This window comes from Coenobita brevimanus, chromosome 62 (assembly GCF_032717465.1).
Source record: "Coenobita brevimanus isolate Jiangsu-jjx chromosome 62, ASM3271746v2, whole genome shotgun sequence".
Lineage (NCBI taxonomy): Eukaryota > Metazoa > Arthropoda > Malacostraca > Decapoda > Coenobitidae > Coenobita > Coenobita brevimanus.
In genome coordinates this window covers 4,017,978-4,042,303 of record NC_137015.1, presented here as the reverse complement: position 1 = coordinate 4,042,303, position 24,326 = coordinate 4,017,978, and the positions used below count along the sequence as shown (strand labels likewise).

At 45.0% G+C, this 24,326-nt stretch overlaps 1 protein-coding gene across 1 annotated transcript in view; it reads left to right on the top strand.

The window, feature by feature from the left end:
• Positions 1–15,661, top strand: part of LOC145404089 (ATP-dependent RNA helicase me31b-like) — a 45,344-nt gene extending 29,683 nt beyond the window's left edge. The window contains 2 exon segments of the mRNA XM_080275696.1: positions 9,965–10,176; positions 15,421–15,661. Of these exon segments, the coding sequence (XP_080131822.1) occupies positions 9,965–10,176; positions 15,421–15,492 (284 nt within the window). The 3' untranslated portion in view covers positions 15,493–15,661.
• The last annotated feature ends 8,665 nt before the right edge of the window (positions 15,662–24,326 follow it).

Here is a 24,326-nt window from a genome sequence, read left to right as displayed (position 1 = left end):
GTAATCAGTCAGGCTTCTTTCAACACGATTCCTGTTCCCTCTATACCATGTATATTTATGTGCATCTCTGTGTTTGAAGTATGAGTTACAAATGCACAACCTCCTCTCCTGACACACACACACACACACACACACACACACACACATATATATTACATATATATATACTGTATGTGTGTGTGTGTGTGTGTGTGTATATTACAGTAATCTCTTCACTATCCAACGTAATAGAGCCAAAGGCATGTCCGAAAAGTGGTCCCGTCCGGATAGTGGGCCCCTGCCTCCTGGACTTGTACTTATGGACCCTAACCTAGCCTAACTCAGAAAAACACCTACGTAACTCCCTACTAGACATGCATAGCACTTATTTAAGACCCTATTCACACCAATAAGGGACATAAAAGAATGAAATAAATGAAAAGGAACCAGAGAATGAGGTTTTAGAGGTGAGTACAGTATATACAATATAAAACATTCTGGGTACTTACAAGTCCCTGGCTCCTGGACTGGTGCTTGTGGACCCTAACCTAGCCTGACTCAGAAAAACACCTCCCTGCTGGACATGCATAGCACCTAAGACCCTATTCACACCAATAAGGGACATAAAAGAGTGAAATGAGGTTTTAGAGGTAAGTATGGAAAATACAGTACAATATGAAACTTTATGGGTACTTACAAGTCCCTGGCCATCTCGATGAATAACCCGCCTCCTCTCAGACTCTGACAGTAAAAAGGTGTACCTGAAGCACCTGCAGTACATGAAGTCTTGCACTTAACTTAGTCATTTGCTCTCAGGATTCTATTTTCTTAACACTGCGCACTGTGGTCATACTTGTGCTCCATTGTACCTTAATGAAATCACTTAAGTCTTTGCACTCAGAATTCTAATTTCTTAACACTGGTTACTGTTCTTTTCACTGCACGATGCTGTGAATTCCCATGTGGTCTAGTGGCGAGTTCTTGCTGTTTATTCACTGTCAGAGTCTGAGAGTAACTGATGCAGGTGGCCTAGGGGCATGTCGCTGGGACATGGTGATGGACTACTCACAGCAGACAACTCTGAAGAGAGGCGCAAACTCACATCCAGTGGCGACTCCACTGTGCCTGATGTGCTAGACTGTGGCTCGGAGGATGAGGGCCTGTCTTGGGGAGGCAGTGATGTGGAGCCAGGGCTGGGCACAGCAGGGGTCATGGGTCTGAAAAAGCTGTCAATGGTTGATTGACGCAAGGAACAACGATTTTGGCAATTAATGATGCGCTGCCTGAAAGCGCGCACTTCCTCCACAAGTCCCCATGGTCCCATCTCCCTGTTGCAGTCCGGGTGTTCCAGGTAGTCGAGAACGAACTCTACGTGTTCCCGGAGTGCGCTCAGCTTGGGGATGGCTGGAGTAGTGGCATGCTGAGAGGAGTCTGCATCATCGTCGCTGTCCTTGTCGGAATCTTCAAGCTGGGTACTTATACCAGCAACTGAAGATGCAATCTCGATATCAGACTTGATCTGATACCCAGGATTGCCCTTGTCGTCATCCAACCACTCATGCACTTCATCCACATCAACATCGTCGCCACGCACACGGAGACGTGCATGGAAGTCATCCATGTCAAAACCTAGAAAATTGTCCACCACATCCATTCCGAGAAGCAGACGAGACAAGCTGTTTTCTATAGTCTTGACAGGGACTTCCTTCCATGCACTGGCCCAGTTGTAGATTACAGACTTGATATTGTAGTGGCTAAGGTTTTCCAAAGTCCGCTGGCCTCACGTGTCCCGTCCCTCCCTGCGTTTGTCCTTGTCCTCAAGAACAACCATCACCTCGTCCAGGAACTTCCTTCGGTACAGCCTATTTGATGCCACGATCACTCCTTGGTCCATCGGTTGGATGAGAACAGTTGTATTACGTGGCAAAAACATGCACCTAATGCGGCCATTCTCAGCCACCAACTCCTTGTCAGACGGGTGCGCAGGTGCATTGTCCAAGAGAAGGAGGGCCTTTACCTGGTCGCTTGGGATTCCCAGTTTCTCCATCTGGTAATGGATGACCTCCTTGACGAACTGGCGGTGGAACCAGTCTTTGAAGATCTTGGCTGTGAACCAAGCCTTCACAGAATGGTCCCAAACGACAGGAAGGACATCCATCACCCCACGAAGACACCGAGGCTGCTTTGCATGGCCAACAATAATGGGCTTGAGCCGGTGCATGCCGTTAGCATTGGTATAACACAAAGCAGATATCCGTTGCTCGGAGAGCCTGCAGCCAGGTACATGCTTCTCTTTCTCCTTGGCTTGAGTGTTCGTTGGCAGAGAGCTATAGAATAAACCAGTTTTATCAGCTTTGTAGACTTGACCGAGAATGAGGCCCTCCCTGTCGATCAAGCCCTTCGCCTTCTGCTGAAATTCCTCTACACCATCCTTGTTGGCATCCAAAGCTTTGCCATGGGCCTTCCGGTTGGAAAGGCCATGCCGTAACTTGAACACGAAGAGCCAACCCTCGGATGCCTTGAAGTCTGGGGCGTTGTGAAGCCTTGCGAACTTCTCAGCAGCAGCCTTCAGCTCCGTGCCACGCACCAGCACACCTGCAGCACGTTGTTGTCGATGCCAAATCAACGTGGAGCGGTCTATTTCTGCAAACCGGGAAGTAAATGTCATCTTCCTCTCCACATTGCGTTTGTTCTTAGACAAGAAGTTTGCCGTGTACTGCATGAGTTTGTCCCGGGATCTCTTGATATCAAACAATGTAGAGTGTGCCAGGTTAAACTCACGGAGAATACGTGACTTTGACCATCGCGCGTCCTCCGTGTCCAATATCTCCCTTTTCTTCTCCAGAGTCAAAACCACTCTCTTCCTCTTCTCAGGCAGCGGGGCCATCATCACACACATGAAGAAGAGGCAGGAGAGGAACAGGAGAGCCTGCAGCAGGTAGGGCACCACCACAAAAATGAGCACGTGGGTGGCCATGGTGAGGAGCGTGCACTCATGACAAAAGACAGGTGGTAAGTGGGGAGGATGCAGGGGCGCTCTAGCGGACGTCGGTGGAACTACGCACCAAAACACAGCTGGTCCACACAGTGTTCAAATTACGGGAGTTGGGGGGGGGGGGGATTCGGATTTTTAAAAGAATTTTTTGCCTTTTTTGGGGCAATTTTGGGGTTCGAAGTCCCGGGCCCAAAATGTCCGGAAAGTGGGCATCCGGTTAGTACAGGGATTATTGTGTATATATATATAATATACAGTATATACCTGTATATGTAAATTCGTATAAATTTGTTTATTCATCGTTTGTCGTCTCACTTTAAACATCCACCTGCAAACATTTTCAGTGTTATTCTGGTAACTATTCATCTCTAACTTAGCCAAGGGTAGTGTGCAATAATAATACTAAAAAATATATATATATATATATATATATATATATATATATATATGTAAGCGATTAACAGGTTTTTCGTTTTCCTATTGCCAGACTGATATTGGGAAGTCATAATTATAAGATCAGTCTCTGTAACTATCATTCCAATCAAACATTACAAAACTAAGGCAAAGAAGCATACCTTTGACAGTAAACATGAATTGATACTGTGACATGAGCATCTCTCCAAACTTTTCCATCCCCTGCCACCCTCCCGCTCGCTCACAGTTACCAAACAAGTGGGGTGTGGCTGCTGCTTCATGACTGGTCGACCGCCAAAGCTCGGAACGGTGGGTGATGTGGAACTTTCACTGACTATAAAAACCACAAATAATGTAAAGACTATCCACCTATCAGTTGCCAGATGGCTTAATCCTGTAAGGGGTGGCCACAAGCAAATCACCTCCATCTCCCAGTCCCCTGCCATGTCACTGCCCTGCTTCCAGCTCACACCCCTTTCTTACATACCTCTCCACTTCATCCCTCCATATCATCCTTTGCCTTCCCCTCCCTCTCCCCCCCTCCACCTCTCATGCACACACTTTGTTAGTCTCTTGCTCTCCATCCTCTCCACATGGCCAAACCACCTCAATGTATTTCTCCTAATGCTTGCTGTCACATCCACATCCACACCACAATGCTTCTTCACTTCCTCATTTGTCAGTCTCTCTCTCCATGTAATTCTACATGCTCCTCTCAGATAACCCATTTCCACTGTTCTCACTCTTGACGTGTGTCCTTCCAATAAGGTCCAAGTTTCACTTCCATACATTCGACTTGGTATCACAGTACAGGTACTGTCATGCAGCGACTTTCTTAATTTCATGCTCACTTCCCTGTTTCTTATCACTGCTTTCAAAGAACCAGCAACCTTTCTTCTGTGTTGTACCCCTTCAAGCACATCACTCTCCAAACTCCCATCCTTACTCATCACACTGCCCAAGTACCTAAATGCCTCACATTTTCCATTTCCATGTCATCCAACCTCACTGTACATTCAGTGATGTCATTTCGCTCGAAGACCATAATTTACTCTTCCCGACATACACCTTTAGATTCTGTGTCATACACACACTTCCAAACCCATTCACCAAGCCTTACAGTTCCCATTTGTCTTCACTTAAACAGTACAGTATTGTCTGCAAACAACAGTGGAGGGAGTTTACAAATGTTGCCCTCACTCATTATAGCTGCTCCAGCATCCACTGCCCTACCTTGTATCTCTATAACCCTATCCATATACAGATTGAAGAACCATGGAAACATGACACATCCCTGTTTCAGTCCATCATTCAGAAAGAAAAACTCAGTTCACTATCCACATGAACTGCAGCCTTAGCCCCCTCATACATAATCTTCATGGCATTCAGCAACTTCCCATTTACTCCATATATTCTTAATATTTTCCCTACTGCATGTCTCTCCATCCTGTCATATGCTTTGTCCAAATCCATATAGGCTGCATACAACTTCTTTCCCATCTCTAGACTCTTTTGCACTAAAGACCTAAGAATGAATATCTGATCTACACAACCTCTTTCCTTCCTAAAGCCTTCCTGTTCTTCACCAACTATTTCCTCTGTTATTTCCCTAACTCTGTCAGTAAGTGTCCTACCATAAACTTTTCCTGTTACACTAAGAAGTCATTGACCCTATGATTACCACACACTTCTTTTTCCCTTTTTCCTTTGCACAGGGGAATAATTAGACCCGACTTCCAGTCTTCCAGGACTCTTCCTCCCAGGCCAATCTGCACATCTTCCATATCCATTCTGTTACTCTCTCCCCCCACTGTTTCAGCATCACACCACACACTCCATCAATTCTTGGGGCTTTCCCCATTTTGACATTCTTCATTGCTTCCACTACTTCCATCCTACTGATTCCTTCCTCTCTTTTCACCTCCCTCCTCCCAGCCATTCCCCAGCCACTTATCCTCACATCACTTTCATTCTCAGTGTTTAACACTTCTTGACAATGTTCTCTCTTATCTGTTCACTTTTTCTCCCTTCTCCACTCGCAGTCTATCATTTTTATCTTTCACCCACTCACTAGATGTAGTGCTGCTTTGGGTGTCTGCCCTTTCCTCTCTTCCTTCCTTCCTTTTCTGCCAGTCTTTCTTCATTTTTTCCTTTTCCTTTTACCTATGGGTGACTTTACACTCCCTCTTCTGTCTTTCTTTCCTCTTCCTCCTGCCAGCTGTATGGGCAACTGTACACTTGAGTGAAAACCAAATGGTTTCCTGTACACCAGGATATCATTTACCATTCAGGGTGGTAACTGTGTAACCAAATTATGGCACCTGGTAGTTTAGTGGGTAATTGAGGCACTCCAGTCACATTGAGCTTGGGTAGGTTTATATCCAAGGGGTGGTTAGGGTTTATTGCTCACGTAATGCCACTCGTGTGTGTGAGGCTGGTCACTCTCATCTTAAATGTCAGGACCAACTTGCCTGTCCCTAGGTTCCTACTCTTCTTATGGAGTGGCATATAATTGGTTGATGGATGGACTTATTCTTTTTACCTCCTTCTAAAACATGTTCTTACATTCCCTCCACTTTTCACTTAGATTCCTTCCAAATTACTCATCCACTGTCATCTTACTTTCTCATTGTAATCTTTTCACCGCTCTCTTCCTCGCAACATATGACTCTATCTTTTGTCTCTGAACTTCAACACCCCTGCCTCCTGTCCACACACTGTATGCTTTTTTTCTTTTGCAGCACAGCTTGTCTGACCTCTTCATTCCACCATGCTGTTCCTTCCACCCCTTTTTGTCCACTCATCACCTCACACATCACCTTACATGCTGCACAGATATCTTTTGTGAATGTCTTGCACATACCTTCCACCTTCCCCATTAGCTCCAAATCATATCCCCCCCCGTCCCGGAGACATGAATTCACGTCCTCACATGATGTGCACTCATAATATCCCGGAGACGTAAATTAACGCGAATCAATTGCAAGGTCCCTAATTTGCACAATTTTCAATTTTCGTGAGTGATTTTTGGTATGTATACATGTGACGCCTTCCTCTACAAGATGCCAGGCAGGGACAATGCCTTACCCAGCATGACCTCCCCCCCCCCTGCATGACCTTTTCTCAGCAATTCACCTGTTATCAGTGACCTGGCCAGTAAAGCCATGTCATGCCACGGTATGAAATTCAGGGCCTGAGTGATTCCCCAATCGATGACAATGTGGAGGACAAACATTAGAGGAAGAAACGGTCAGAAATGATGATCAGGTAATGTGGCAAAAAAAGGTCAGGAATGGTGATGAGTGAGTGAGTGAAACAATGCTTATAATGCCTATATTACCGTTTGAAAACCAATATACTCTCATACTACATATAAATTCGTACCAAATAAATAAATAAATACCGTATATGAGTGATGTAGAATAGTTATTCTCCCATAGAACTCGTTTTCTTTGCAGCCAGCCTGATAGAAAACCCTGTAAGGTAAGGAGGTACTCCTACCTTGATCGAGTATTTAAACCTCAGGTGAGCGATTTCTCTATGAATTTTCGATGTTTCTCACCAAAAGCGGATGTTTGAGCAAAAAAAAGGGGGGGGGGTCCAAAAATGTCGGGACTGGGGCGTACCTCTGCCCAGAAAACGTCAGGATGGGGCGAGTTAAACCCAATCGGTCCTCCACTTTTTTCATATTCTGCCACCCTCCCCCCTTCTCTCTCTCTCTCTCTCTTTCTCTCCCCCTCCCCCCCTCCCCCCCCTTGCAACCTTTCTGCCCTCCTTGTTAGAACTACTACTTCCTGTCTGCCCCTCCTTCTATTCTTCCATTGCATTTGAGCCTTGACTTCCACCACCATCACCATCACAAGGTGGTCAGGAAGTCCACTCTCCCAACCTCTGAATGCTCTTGCATCCTTTACACACCTCATTCTATCATCCACACACAATCAGTCATTGCTTTCCGTTTGTTTAGTTCATCACCCACCCATCTCATTACGTATACCTGTGGACCATTTTGTGTCTAAGAGGGTATTGGACTATTGGCTATCACCAATCCCTTCCCCACACAAATGTCCACCAGAGTGCTGCCATTCTCATTCACTTCTGTAGGCACACCCCACTCACCAGCTACTCCATCCACCTTCACATTTCCCAACTTTTCCATTCATATCTCCAATTAAAAACACTCTCATTCCTTTCAAACGTTTCCATGCACACTTCCACATTTCCCCAGAACTCTTCTTTCACTTGACTTGCATGATATTGTATTGGTGCATACACACACACACAATTGCTCACATTTGTAGTCCTGCTTTCAATCTTAACCACACAATCCTTGAGCCAACTGATCAGTACTGTTATATTCTCCTTCCATCTCTTGCACAAAACAATACATACTCCATCCTTTGCCCTCTCATTCTCACCTACTCCTGTGCATACACCCCATCTTTACTCCCACTGTCTCGCACTTTCACCTTTCCATTTAGTCTCGGCTATTCTACATATGTCCACTTTTGCACCCTTAAGCACCTGGACTCTCTCTCTCTTTCAGCTCATCATTCACACCCCTTGCATTCCATTTTGCAATCTGTACCATATCCTTTGTTCGGTCCGTAGTCATCACCTGTTGGTCAGTCCTGGTCCGAGGCTTTTTGTTTGTATTTTTAGTTAGTTGTTTCTGGGGAGGGGCACTAACCTCAGCCAACCCACTTGTTTTCACATAGGGAATACACGTTGGTTGGTTATAAGGTTACAACCCAGTTTGTAAATTATTTCCTGGTTTACAGTCATTTGGCTTGCCACACAGTGTGGAGCTACCCTAGAGTACTGCTACACCAAGTGGGTGGATGATGAGCACCCCCACCAACCACAATGTAAAGACTATCTATCTATCTATCTATTGCCAGATGCCATAATCCCGTATGGGGTGGCCATGTGACTTTGAGTTATTGGTTTTATGGGGAGGGGCACTAACCCTTCACCAACCCACTTGTTGACACGTAGTGAGCACATATGGGTTGGTTATATGGTTACCACCCAGCATTGTAAATGGTTTCTTGACATACAGGAAACCATTTGGCTTGTCACTCAATGTAATGCCACCTGTAAAGGAAGGAAGAGCAATAAGAAGTGACAGGAAAGATGGAGATATAGGAAGAGAGGAGGGCAGGCACAGAAAAAGAATGATAAATGATAAGGAAGAAGTAGGCAGCACTACATCAAGTGAGTGGATGATGGTTGCCACCACCTACCACCAATGTAGACACTTTGCACTTAAAAAAGACACATACAGTACTTGCAGTCAGGGACCAAATGAACGCAAGAGGAACAGCCACTTCGGCACAGGATTCATCTTGCTCCTGTAACTTTGTTGCACCTCTATCCCCCCCCCCCTCTTCCCAAATAATAATAAAAAAAATGAATAAAAACTATGAAGTAATTAAAATAGAGCCTTAGCAGCATCTCTGCTTCACCCACTGTTACACTTCACAAATAGAAGAATACGAACAAACACAGCCACCAGAGCTATCCAGAACCAACAGCAAAACAGCATTTTTCCTGAACCATCACTGGATGTTACCCAAGGAAGAGACATGAGTTCCTGGTCAGCCTTCAGTGTAACCAGTGCTTTTGTCAGTATCAACACAAAATAAAACTTGAGAACATTCTACCTTGCCCACACATAACATCCTTACCTTGTGTGTCTTTCTCAATAACCCTTCAACATAACATCAAGTCCAGATGAGCCTGGGGTCACAACCCCCACCATCCCCAACTTACATTCATTCCCCCGTGGAAGTGCACCATCCAAGCACAAATTCTTCCTCACTGTTATCAACTGATGCATACTCCATGACTCCAGTTAATCACATTATTATCCAATCTACTTGGTATAGTCCACACATGCCTCAGCACTCCCACTACCATAACTGTTATTCCAGAAGCGCATCTGCCATATCACACACATAAACGGTTACTTGGGGGGAGGTCTCTAACTCCCATGCAGTTACCAGCATATTTTGGCCATGGACAAATTTCTGAAAACTCTAAATCCAGTCTCACAAAACAGTTGGGCATGATACAAATAGCAAACAAATACATGAACTTACCAGTTTACTGACATGCGGTCAAGGAAGGAAGGCTAAGTGTGTGAGGGGCCTGGTGGTGGTGCTGGCAGGGGCGACAAGTGGCAGGAGGCTGTGAGGGTTGCCATTAAGGGAATTGTGAGCCACAATTTCCCATGTGGGGGAAATACATAGGCCTAGTTAGCAACCTCAACCAGCCTGGACCGCATAGCCATGCAAACAATGACACGATATAATAAAACGTTTATATATGTGAACTGATGTGACCTATATACACGTAAATAAAGGTGAACCTGGGGGGAGGGGTTAATCTTGGTGGTATAGTGCCTTCATCATATGACCCACATCTTTCCCCTGTACTACTATGCTCTCCATGTTGGAGATTTACATGTCTGTCGTTCTTGAAATCCTTGCACGACATTTGAAAAGATTGTTCTTGATCAATGTAAATTGTATTTAATATGGAAATTTATTAATTTGAGTGCTTTATTTACAGATTTGTTCACAAGAGGTATAGATATCCAAGCTGTTAATGTTGTCATAAACTTCGACTTTCCCAAGATGGCAGAGACATACTTACACAGAATTGGGCGATCTGACCGTTTTGGTCAACTGGGTATTGCCATTACCCTTATCACCTATGATGACCGCTTTGCCCTCCACCGTATTGAGCAGGAACTGGGAACAGAGATAAAGCCTATTCCTAAGGTGAGTAAAGTGATTAAAGTACAGTAAAGTCCTCAGGGATGTGGTCCAAATTATCACCGTTAAGCTTTGCAAGTAGCAGTGGAACTTGAATAGGCAGTCTGTCATAATTTGTGAACTTATTGCCAAAATGTACCTAGATACTGGGAAAAAACAAAAAAATAATGTTGTAGGTGGGGCACTCACCATTCACTCACTCAATGTAGTGCTGCTCTTGGGTGATTGCCCATTCCTCTCTCCCTTCTTTCCTTCCTCTTCTTTCTTTCATTCATTCATTCATTCCTCCTCCTCCTGTCTTTGGGTGGCTCTATACTGAGTGATAAGCCAAATGGTTTCCTGTACACCAGGAAATCATTTACATTGCTGAGTGGTAACTATCTATCTATTGCCAGATGCCTCAGTCTCGTATGGGGTGGCCACAAACAAATCGCCCGCACGCCGCCCTGTCCCCCACCATTTCACTGCCCTGCTCCCAACTCACACACCCCCTCTCTCATATACCTCTCTACTCCATCCCTCCATCTAATCCTTGGCCTCCCCCTCTCCACCTCACTTACACTCTCCTTGTCAGTTTCTCACCCTCCATCCTCTCCGCATGGCCTTACACTCTCCTCGTCAGTTTCTCACCCTCCATCCTCTCCACATGGCCAAACCACCTCAGTGTGTTCCTCCTGACACTTCCTATCACATCCACACCACAACGCTCCTTTATATCCTCCATTGTCAGCCTGTCTCTCCATGTGACTCCACAGGCTCCTCTTAAATAACTCATTTCCACTGCTCTCACCCTTGATTTGGGTCCTTCCAATAATGTCCAAGCTTCACTTCCATATGTTAGAGTTGGTATCACAATACTGTCATGTAGTAACTTTTCACTTCCATACTCACTTCCCTGTTTCTTATCACTGCTTTCAAGGAACCAGCAACCTTTCTTCCTTGTTAGATTCCGTTTCTTACACACATTCCCAAACTAATCCACCAAGCCTTGGAGCTCCCCTTCATCATCACTTAACAACACAGTATCATCTGCAAACAACAGTACAGGGAGTTTCCAAACACTACCCTCTCTCATTAGGGCCACTCCAGCATCCACTGCCCTACCTTGTACCTCTTTTATTGCCCCATCCATGTACAGATTAAACAACCATGGTATCTATATAACCAAATTATGGCACCTGGTGATTTAGTGGGTAATTAAGGCCCTCCAGTCAGATTGAGCCAGTGCAGGCTTATATCGAAGGGATCGTTGGGGTTTATTGCTCATGTGTGCTCACCATCCACTCACTCATTGTAATGCTGCTCTCGTGTGTCTGCCCTGTCCTCTCCTCCATCCTTCTTTCCTTCCATCTTCTTCTGTCTTTCTTTCCTTCATTCTTTCCTCATCTTTCTGCCTACGGGTGACTTTACACTCCCTCTTCTGTCTTTCTTTCCTTCATTCTTTCCTCCTCCTCCTGCCTGTGGGTGACTCTACACTGAGTGACAAGCCAAATGGCTTCCTGTACACCAGGAAACCATTTACTACGCTGGGTGGTAACAATATAACCAAATTTTGGCGCCTGCTGGTTTAGTGGGTAATTATTGTGCTCCAATCGGATTGAGCCAGTGAAGGTTTATATCCCAGGGGTGGTTGGTTTATTGCTCACGTAATGCCACTCAGGGATGAGTGAGGTTGGTCACTCTCATCTTAAATGTCAGGACCAACTGCCTAGCCCCGGGCTCCTATGCTCCTCATGGGGCAATGTAGGATTGGATGATGGATAGATGGATGGATAAAGCCATTTAGGGATTAGTGAGGCTGGTCACTCTCATCTTAAGTGTCAGGACCATCTTGCCTAGCCCCAAGCTCCTACACTTCTCACGGGGCAACACAGGATTAGATGATGATATAACTTATCATCATCATCATCATCATCATAATCCAGACCTTTCCCACCCTAGGGCAGGGTGAGGAGTAGCAGCATCCAGACAGCCTAAGTTTGCCCAGTCCAATGGGCCCCACTTCCATTCACTCATCATTCAAGCCCCTGGAATCCTGCCTCTATCTGATACGCCAAAACCTTTCACCACATTCTGTAGCTTGTGGAAACGTGTTCAATAGACTCAGTCCAGGCGCTGTCACATTAAAAGGGGTGCCAAATCCCAGATCATGCACTTCTTCTCACAACATTCATCCAGCCAACTCTTGTCAGTTCCCTAGCCTTACCAACTGCCATACCTCTTTCCTCACACACTTATCCACCATATCCATCCACCGTCTCCTTGGCCTACCTTGCCTTGTCCCTTTTTCAGATATCCTCAAATATACCTTTTTCACCACTTTTTATCCATTCTTTCTACATGACCATACCATCTCGGTACACTCTCTTCAATTCTGGTGTCCACAGACTTTCTCACTCCACATCTTTCACAAATCACTTTATTTCATATTCTATCCACCCTCGGTACTGCACATACATTCCTCATCAGTCTCATCTCCACTGCTTGCACTCTTGACTTTTCATATTCATGCCACACAATAGTCTCACATCCATACGTTAAAGTTGGCACTAACACTCCTTCATGTAAGCCTCGTGCAGCTGCTAAAGCCTCTCATTCTTATCAAGGCCCTCATAGCACCAGCTGCTTCCCTTCCTTGTGTCACTGTACTTTCCACTTTTTTTCTTGCACATTTTCCTTTCTCTTCTGTCACTGTACCCAGGTATTTGAACTCTCACCAGTTCCAGTCTCTCCATTGTAACATCACACTGGGAGTCACCTTCTCTCTCAATAACTATCACTTTACTCTTCTCTACATTTACTCTTAAGGCTTGATGCTCACAGACATTAGCAAAATTCTGCACTTGTCTACCAAGCTCTTGTCTTGTATTTGCAAGAATACAACAAATTTGAGATACTGTATTACATCCATCACCATTCATTACCAGTGCCATCCCTCTCTCCATTACTCATGTTTTTACATCTCTCATCACTCCATCCATATATATATATATATATATATATATATTGAACAACTATGGGGACATCACACAACCTTATTTCTAAATGATTATATGCAGTAAAAGAGATACATGTTGAACTTAAGAGCTTAGATGCAGGCATCATTAACCTCATCAGTACAGAGATACTGTTTTAAGCTGAATAGGTAAAAAATAGTGGCATGAAAAAATAATATCTAATTGGATTGAAGGGGTTACCTACTCTAATTGGGAGAAAGAGGTATAGTACTATATACATGCTTAGCCTGTATTTCCAGGTACTTCTATTACTGTAAGGGGAAAGAAATCTTGTTTTAAGTTCAAACAGTGTTACTGTTCATATTATAACAATTCCAAACACGTGACTTCCAACCCCCCCTCCATTTTTTTTTTATTATATATATATATATATATATATATATATATATATGGAGCTTCTGTGGTACAGTGGTACAGTGTGCATCTTGCACGCTGGTGGGTGGGGGTTCACCTCCCCGCCAGAGTTGTAAAACTTTGGGAAGCATTCACCACGCCACTGACCACTTTGGCGGACACAAGGGGTGCTGTGGTTGAACCAGTGTCGCATACTAGTATGCCTGCGCCCAGTCGGCTTAAGACGGGCCGATTACACTTGGTTCACAGACTACACACACATCCAAAGCCACTCCAACACTACAATTACACTCACAAGCACTTCTCACCCTACATACAGTCTCTACCAGACAGCCTAAGCCACTTGGTAGAGATACATTGGCTGTATTGTCCCTGCTTCGGTAGGGATAGGCCGGTCCTGCAGTGGACCTCAACGGCTGATGATGATGATGATGATATATATATATATATATATATATATATATATATATATATATATATATATATTTATATATATATATATATATATATATATATATATATATATATATAATATTCTGTCTTTCGTTCCTTCATTCTTGCCTCTTCCTTCTGCCTGTTGGTGACTCTACACTGAGTGACAAGCCAAATGGGTTCCTGTACAACAGGAAACCATTTACTACGCTGAGTGGTAGCTATGTAACCAAATTATGGTGCCTGGTGGTTTAGTGGGTAATTAAGGCGCTCCAATCAGATTGAGCTGGGGAAGGTTTATATCCAAGGGATGGTTGGGGTTTATTGCTCATGTGATGCCACTCAGGGATGAGTGAGGCTGGTCACTCTCATCTTAAATGTCAGGACCATCTTGCCTAGCCCCAGGCTTCTATGCTCCTCATGGGGCGAAGTAGGATTGGATGATGGATGGCTGGATGGATATATATATTTTCCCATGCATTAGGAGGGTAGTTATATCATGCCCTCATGCAGTCAGTGCATACATGAAAACAAAGTTTATTTTTGGATAGGTTCAGCAACAAATTCTGCATTACTAATACAAGATAGTTCATTGAATATACTGTCTCATAATTCTGATTATGATTTTACATCCAAAATATTCAGTTTTACAAAAGGCCTTTGGACCAAAGTATTTCAGTTTCGACACTTTATATAGTAATTTGTGGCAAAAGGTGGATGTTTAATGTTGCAGTATGATTTTTTTTTTTTTTTTTTTTTTTTTTAACGGATGGAAGGAGGAACCAAAGGCTAGGAGCCCACATACCATTCCTTCCAAGAAAAAACAAACACAATACAACAGAGCCAAATTCAAGATCCGTTCATTATGATTGCGTAGGCTTGAATGATATGGAATGAATGTGTGACCCGTTTCACTGGGCAACTATCTATCTATCTATCTATTGCCAGATGCGTCAATCCCGTTTGGGGTGGCCACAAACATATCGCCTCCAAGTCGCCCTGTCCCCCACCATTTCACTGCCCTGCTTCCAACTCACACCCCCCTCTCTCATATATCTCTCCACCCCATCCCTCCATCTCATCCTCGGCCTCCCCCTCCCTCTTCCCCCCTCCACCTCACTCACATACACTCTCTTCGTCAGTCTTTCACCCTCCATCCTCTCCACATGGCCAAACCACCTCAATGTGTTCCTCATAACGCTTCCTATCACATCCACACCACAATGCTCCTTTATATCCTCATTTGTCAGCCTGTCTCTCCATGTGACTCCACAGGCATGCACTGGGCATGCTTTTAGATAATGCTTCCACAGTCTACATATGTATATATATATATATATATATATATACACACAGTTTATGTATTTTCTCCAACCTCACTCAGTCATGTAGGTGGTAATTAAGAAAGAGATGATGATACTAATCATGAAACTTCACATTTTGACAGGTGATAGATCCAGCCTTGTATGTGGCAGAGCATCACTACGAGGATGATGATGAGGGAAATATCAGCAAGTAACTACATAAGTGCCGTGATGGAGGGTAGGAGGGGGAGGAGATGGATTATCATATTCCCATTGCTTATTATCCCAAGGCCACTAGTGCCAGGAGTCATCAGGGAAGGCAGAACACCACACTTGCTTCATAGGCATCACCCCCAGGACTTGTGGGAGTAGCAAAGGCCAAAATGAGAAGCTTGGAAATAGGAAGAATGGATTTTATGGAGTGAATTACAATGGAAAGCAGCTGACTCCTCCTGGTCTGGCTGAGCTGCGAGACATTACTTCCTCAGGTGGTATTATACATACGTAAAGTTCAAGTGCTCAGTATGGTAATGTTTTCCGTTTGAAAGTTTATTTAAAACCTCGGGTCATCTGGAGGTGATGCCTAGACAGTAACCCGACTGTGTTCTAAGTACTGGGATGGTTGGCAGAAAGGGCAGCTGCAATGGACAGCACAAGAAGCATGGAGGGCTGTGTGAAGTGCTTTGTACAAATCTTGTTAATATGCAGGAAATGTTTGAAAATACTCGATGAATAGTATTTGTTGAAAGTTGATCGCTAGCAGCCATGGCCTGGAACGTGAAAACTGTATCCTGGGAAGTGAAAGTCTCATGGTCAGTGTGGAGGCTGTATGTGGCCAGTGTTGGTTCTTGTTCTTCTGCAGTGTTTGCAAGATGAGTAATAATCATGACTTCATGAAATCCAAAGTCAGATATACAAATGTTTGTCTGTGATGTATTTCTTATGACGAAATGGACCCTCGTGTGTGAAGCAAGACCTGCAAATGAGCAAGTGACTTGCCTTCCTTGTGGAAGGTGCCCAGTGGTCTTGGCTTCTAAATATTTATGTACAGTTAGAAAAATACGTGCATTGTTAACTTGGGAGTTTACTGTGGTTCAAAACTTTTTTTAATCGACTTCCTTTAATGTTCTCTCAGAGGTTTAAAAATTTAATCCTAACTCATGGTTAGGATAACTCTTGACTGGTGTGACAATGCACATTTGTAGTTTTGTAAATCTATTTTTATACAAGACGGACTGGGAGTTACCAGTATAATTAAGAGGTACCTCCATCTCAGAATAAGGGTGGGTCCACCCATTATTGCCTCTTAATATTACTGGTAGCTTGTATTCCTCTGTGTACAGTTTCCCAATGAAAATCCGACTCTTGCACTGAGCTGCAATTTGCCTAGCAGGGACTGTGTCTATGCCACCATCAGTGCAGTGCCCAGAGATTATGGACTCGTAGGCACCAAGAGTTGGGTACTTTTTAAGACTTGTCAAGTCAAATGGTGATGGGTTTGATGGCTACTCAGAGTGCCAGAAGATGGATTATTGTATACAGAAAATTTGTGGATTTCAAATGAAATCTCTTGTTATAGTCTGTAGCCTTAATGTTGGTGTAGACTTGACAAGGTGTTAAAATTGCAAATCCTTAAATTTTTGTCATAACTCGTGCTGGCTGCATATACAGTATGTACATGCGCCTACCAGAAACCCTTGACTATTTTAGGACCCACCCGAACTTCATCTGACAGCTGTTACCATGAATGTGCTGATTTTTTTGGATTCTCTTTCCTTCTACTCTACTGTCTTGAGTCAGATGAAGTTAGCTTCCTTTCCTTGTAAATTTCAGTATTTAAATGCAACTTACTATCAGGTTTTAAAAGCACAAGAAGTCAGTGGACATCCTGTAATCCTATGTCCACTGATGATAACATGATTGTATAATTAAACCAGGTGTGGTAGCACCTAGTCCAAGTTGTCATTACCATTTGTGAAATCTGTCCAGATTAAGGGTTACCACATGCCTGACACTCTTCCTTGAATACTGTCCTAAAATTAGGATTACAAGTAAACTTGTACCAGCATTAAATATCATGACAATTTTTGGTCATGTTTTGTGAAGGTATTTTCCATCTCTAAAGTTGGCAGTGTTTTGAATTTGTCTTAAGATCATGACATTTTGAAAGATTGCATTGGCTTTGGAATCAGTGATGGAAGATACTTGTCACAAATTCTTGAATCTAATGTGTCCCCAATTTTAAATATTGGTACGTGATGCAACCATTAAAAAAAGCATTTATGGGGTTAGGAATATCATTGCAAAAATAATTTCTTCAGGTACTGGTAATAAAATTTTCATGAGCATCATGAATTGTGAGAAAGTAGAGGATTAATTTAATTTTTTAAATTTCCAAAGTGGATTTCAGGGATGCCTTGAAGACTAAGGTCACACTGAGTAATTAACTGTGCAGAATAAATGCTCATTAAATTATAAAGCACTACCTGGGACATACATTCATAACTTTCCATCAAGATCACAAAATCTGTACAATGAATATGGACTGGCAGTACCGGTAGTAGTGCATTGTGTTGGGGACAGTTGCATGAAGACTTTTCACATCTTACTATTCCCAGTCGAGGAAGATTGTGCTCAGTACAATACTACAGTGTAATTTGGCATTGGTTTCTAATGGCTGAGTACAATTTTATGGTCACTGATATAGTGAAAGATGAGTTCTGTCTTTAACCAGGTTGAATAGTCATCAGAAGTTGAAAACATCAGACTGGTAAGAACAGGGATGAAAGTGGGAAATAATAGCAATGACAGGTGAGGTAATTTGATTTAATATTTTCGGAGTTGTCATTCTTTTCACAGTTTGTATTACTTTTACAAAAGTGTCAAAATTGTAATGTTCAAAAGTAAATTTTCCTCACCTTCTCTCTAGTTTTTGTAGTACCTTAGTGTACCATACATACTCATCATCAACCGGACCTCCTTTCCCACACTAGGGCAGGGTGAGGAGTAGCAACATCCAGACAGCCAAAGTTTGCCCCATTCAATGGGCCACGCTTCCATTCACTCACCATTCAAGCCCTCAAAATCCTGGCATCAACAATATCTTCATATTCCTACAGGCACTGCTTTCAGTTATGAAGCTGACCAACAAAACCTTCACTCATGTACTCTCACACATTCACTGCTTTCTCTAAGACATCCATCCATCATCCAATCCTATGTCGCCCCATGAGGAGCGTAGGAATCCGGGGCTAGGCAAGTTGGTCTTGACATTTAAGATGCGAGTGACCAGCCTCACTCATCCTTGAGTGACATTACATGAGCAATAAACCCCAACCACTCCTTGGATATAAACTACAAAGGCTCCATCTGATTGGAGCACCTTAATTACCCAATAAACCACCAGGTACCATAATTTGGTTATAATTATGGTTACCACCCAGCATAGTAAATAGAAACCATTTGGCTTGTCACTCAGTGTATAGTTACCCATAGTCAGAAGGAAGAGGGAAGAATGAAGGAAAGAAAAACAAGAGGGAGTGGAAAGTCACCTGTAGGCAGAAGAAAGAGGAAGGATGGAAGAAAGGGCAGACACCCGAAGCAGCACTACATTAAGTGTGTGGATGGTGAGTGCCACTAGCCAATAAAACCTTCACTCCTCTGTTTCTACTTCCACAGTCACTTTGGCAGTGATGATGGTGTGATCCATTAACATGAGAATTATTAGACCAGTTACCATGGAATGCTTGAGCTTCATACTATCAGGAGGAGGCTTACACTGGTTACAAGACTATGACAAAAAATATGGCATCAGAGTAAAGGGGTTAATGAGTTTCATGCCTCTTAAAAGTAATTTTCATACTGAGGACTGTGCAATGTGGTAGGTGGGGGTGCTCACCATCCACTCACTCCCTGTAGTGCTGCTCTCGGGTGTCTGCCCTTTTCTCTCCCTCCTTTCCTTCCTCTTCAATCTTACCTTACTTCATTCTTTCCTCGTCCTTCTGCCTACGGGTGACTTTACACTCCCTCTTTTGTTTTTCTCTCTTTCATTCTTTCCTATTCTTTTTGCCTATGGGTGACTCTACACTGTCAAGCCAAATGGTTTCATGTGCACCAGGAAACATTTAGCACGCTGGGTGGTAACCATATAACCAAATTATGGCTCCTGTTGGTTTAGTGGAATGCGGCTTTCCGCTCATCGGTCCAGGTAAAAGGCTCACCCTTTTTGGTCAAGTCATGGAGGGGCTTGGCAATGTGTGCAAACCCTTTCATGAAGCGCCGGTAGTACGACGTAAGGCCTAGGAAGGCGCGGACTTCGTAGATGTCTTGGGGAAGGGGGAGGTCTGCAATGGCGTGCAGCTTGTCGGGGTCAGGAGATATCCTGTCCTTAGAGATGATGTGCCCCAGGAAAGCAACGGTTTGTGCAGCCAGAATGCATCTAGAGGGCCTGAGCTTGAGGCCGGCCTGGAGGATGTGTAGAAAGACTTTTCTGAGGTGTTGGAGGTGGTCGGCCCATGTCTGACTGAAAATGATTACGTCGTCCAGGTATGCCAGGCAGATTTCCCAGGTGAGGCCACTCAGGACAGACTCCATTAACTTGGAAAAGGTGGGGGGGGGGGGCATTGCACAGTCCAAATGGTAGGACGTTGAACTCATAGTGTTTCCCATTACTGGTGGAAGATGCAGTTTTCCCCCTACCCTCAGGGTGTATGGGGACTTGCCAGTAACCCAACTGGAGATCCAAGGTGGAGAACCAATTAAAGATGCTCCATATAGGGAATCGAAGGAGTCGTCTATCCTGGGAAGGGGGGTGGCGTCCTTGGTGGTCACAACGTTCAATCGGCGGTAGTCCACGCAAAAGCGCATGGTGCCGTCTTCTCGACGAGGACGACAGGGGAGGACCAAGGGCTGGTGGAGGGTGATACATCAGCATCAAGCATTTCCTTGACCTGCCGGTCTTCCTCAGCCCTTTTTTTTTTTTTTCCTCTCTGCCGTGATGGTTGGCGAATGGGTGGTCCTGTGGTGTGTATTCCATGCGTCAGGTAGGTGGTGTGGCCGATGTCGGTAGGGCCTGACGTGAAGAGGTCTTGGAAGTCCAGGAAAAGGCGGCAGAGGCTGTCTGCCTGGTGAGGTGAGAGGTGTCCTGGTAGAGGGAATAGGGTGGCAGGGGGGGGGAGTGGGGTGGCACAGAGCTCGGCCTCTTCCATCTCTCCCACCACTAATCCTTTAGGTAGCATGAGGGAGGTGGTGAAGATGTTTGCTACTTTGACTGCTGCGATGTGGGGGAGGAGGAAGGTGGGGGACAGCAGACAGGCCGAGAGGGTCCCGGGTGATAGGTCAAGGGAGAACAGGACGGAGGCGCCAGTGGGCCTGTTCAGATGCAGCCAAGCCTCGTGCTGGGGGGGGGGGGATTGGTATCACAAGGTACCTGAAATCATTGTTTGCCGAAGAAATCGTGGATTAATGGAAATCAAGTTCTGGTTCTCCTTGGGGTTGAGGCGCTTGTTGGTGGGGTGCGACCAGGGTAGGCTGGATGTCGCCATGGAGTTGGTGTGGGCTGAGGGCGCCCGTGGTTTGTAGTGTGGTGCTGGTCTTTGGGTGGGGAATTTGCTTACGATGTTGATCTGCTGCGGGGTGGAGCGGGAGGCTAGGCGTCATATAAGCTGGATGTCTTTATCTAGGTCTCCTGTAGGGTCATATATCGTGAAATGTTCTTTGATAACACTGGGGAGAACCTTTAGAAGTGTGTTGTTCCCAGGTTGCTACATCAGTTTCCGGGTATACAGCGGTGACAAGTCGCCTGGCCTGGATGAGTGTGTCATCTAGGTTTCCGTCGTAGGTTAAGTTGTCGAGTTGTGATAATGCCACAACTCTCCCCAGTGATGGTGTGATGGCCTGAATGACTATTTGGGTAAAATTCGTCCATGTCAGCTCTGGGACGACCTTGGGTGTGATACTGGCTACTGCTTTGCCCAGGAGAGGCAGGGTGACTGCTGTTTTCTGTCTGTCATCCTCGAACCCTATGTTTAGCAGCGGTTTGATTATGGATAGGTATGTGTGTATGTCATAATGTTTCGGGTCAAATTTAGGTAATTACACGTGAGGTTTTGTTGCCATTTTTGCTGCTGTCCCTGTTTTGCTCCTCTCTGTATTCTGCCCAGGTCAAGAACCACCGCTGGCCACCTGTGTTATGCTAGGTGTTTCTAGGCCGACTTCTCGTCCTAGACTAGCTGTAGAGCCGGGGTTCTCTTTCGAGACCGGAGCTAGAACACACAACGAGAAGACCAGGACATAAAAACTCTGGACAACAACCTTACATGTGTATTACCTTAATTACAACTCACAGTATACAATATGAATGTAAGTAACACACAATACATTATTCAGTCTCAAATATGCTAGGCAGACTAGAGGGCTCCGACAGGACTGTGGTTTATCAGTATCACGCAGGATACTATCCAGCCGCAAGGACACTAAACGGACACTGCACACAATATGGATGTAAGTCTCACACAGTATATTATTTAGTCAGTACACAATATAAACATGAAAGACACACAGTATACTACTCAGTCACCAGGGCACTAGTTAGGCACAGTATACAATATGAACACCAGTATTACACCATACACTAGTCAGTCACTGTTACACTGGGCAGACTGAAGGGCTCCGACTGGGCTGCAGGAGTCGGATGGCCCCCAGGAGTCGGCCAGGTGTTGGAGGGGTCCATCAGGTATTCCTTCTTGTAAAGGCCACGGGACAACCCTCAGGGGCAACGTCGTCTTCGGTGAGCTGCTGCTGGGCATAGTGATGGGCCTCCGCTCATGGGGCCTTGCTGAGTGGTCTGGTCCTCGGAGCTCGGGAGAAACAGAGCGAGTAAGCATGCCTGTCTACGCCCACCCTGGGGAGGAGGTCGCTGTCGTCTAGGGCTAGGGAGGTCGCGCCCAGAGGTAACAGGGGTGCCTCGGAGAGTCCAGCGTCTGCAGTCTCCCTCCCGTCAGGCTGCCATCAGGGTTGAACTGTGACGTCGCCTCCAGGCGCTGGCTGCACTGCACACACTCCCGGGGACAGCATGAGGCCTCGCCAAACCTTCTCCAGACAGGAAAGCTCCTCCTGGGAGCTGCCTCTGTGGGAAGAAACGGAAGAACGTCCCGCTCGGCTACAGGAGGGGTGAGCCAGGCAAGTGTCGTCCTCCACAGGGGAAGTCTCAGGGGATGAGAGACTGGTTGGAGTGTCTCGCCCTGAAACGGCTGAAGGCTGTTGCCAAGGTCCCGTGGGCAACAGGAGGAGCGCGGCTGCAGGTTGTCCCTTTCCTGTCGGTGTGGCTGGAGGCCATCAGCGGGGCCCGAATTCCAGGCAGGACCATGGGCGAGGTGCGACTGAAGGCCATCACCTGTCCACAGGTGCAGCTGGAAGCCATCACTGGTGTCCTGCACGGGGAGTGGCTAGCAGTTGAGGTGCGGCTAAAGGCCGTCACCTGCCTGTGGATGCAGCTGAAGGCCGTCACCGGAGGCCGACTCCTGGAGGCAGCTGCAGAAGGAGAGGGGGCGTTGCCGCCTCTCCCTGAGTGCGGCTGAAGGCCGTCACCAGTTTCTGCAGGGGAGGAGTGGGTTGCAGCAGTTGAGCGGCTTAAGGCCGTCTCAGTGTTTGTGCGGCTAAAGGCCGTCACTTGGTTTGTGCAGCTAAAGGCCGTCATAGTTTTTGTGCGGCTGAAGGCCGTCACTTGGGTGCTGCTTAATTGGGACTAAGTATTCAGCCCCACCCCGAACCTGTCGAGGGCTGGTCCGGTTGGAGGATAATGTACTCGGACTGCGACGTTCCCGTTGGGTCCGTTCTAGGGTATAAGGGCGGAAGGTAGTCGGAGACATAGGTCTTTACTGCCTTGGCAACGCGCGCGCCCTCAGAGCCCCTCCGTGGTCTCCTCCTGGGGGGGTGTCGCCATGCCCCGGTGGTGCTCGGTTGCCACGGTAGGCATTTCAATATATACAGTATATATATATATATATATATATATATATATATATATATATATATATATATATATATATATATATATATATTAGTACAATATCATTTCCTACATGGGTAAATAACCCAAACACTACAATTATTATAGTGCAGTACCGTTTTCTGCATGGTAAAAAAAAAAAAAAAAAAAAAAAATAGCGCGCGATTCAACTGATCTCGTCTCGGTAAGATATGTTTAGTCACCAACTCACCATCCGTTAAGTTGCGATTTTCTTTCGGGAAAGTCAGGGCTGTACTGGTCTCTCGAGAGAAGAACTCTTTTAAAAGGTGTTTTGGCGCCTCATTCAGAGTAACAACAGGCCCTAAATGTAGGTTGTTTGACAAGAAGACTGGTGCAGCAAACTCCTGCGGACAGACGGGCCCGGTGGTGGCAAATCCTCGGTAATGTTAAACTAGTATTGCAGACCATCAATAATAAGCACACAGAAATAGAAATATCTTGTGAAAGTGTTAAATAGTGACTCAGTTCTTGTTCTCACATACTACAAATGTTTGAAATGCTTATACTACTACGAATGCTTTAAGAAAAACGAACAGTATTGACGTTCATATAACTGGGTAACCTATCGGTAAGCTCTCCCCGGCTGTGGGGCCTACAGCCGGTTTACCCTAAAATTTATAGAATTAACATAAATGGGCAAGAATTTGACGGTATTTTTGGTTCGGGGCGAGTTATGTACCTTAATGCCTCAATGGATGGCAGAAAATTTTTATTTAAAGATCGCTGACAACTGGACAAGCCTGAAGTTAATACGGAAAAACGATTGAAACATTGTTATAAAAGGTACAGAGTGCTAGGACAACAAAAGGTGGCAAATAAAAAAAAAATCCCTTACAAAAATATCCTGCGGTGTTCCCATTACATCAAAAACCGTTAGTACTGAAGTTCTTGTTTGTGATTATGAGGGATATCCAAATGGTACATCTGGAATGAAGTTGTTTTCCAACGTTTCGTTATATCATAACTCACTTCAGTCATAATTTTTTTCCCCATGTTCTGTTTCCTCATATCACTTTCACT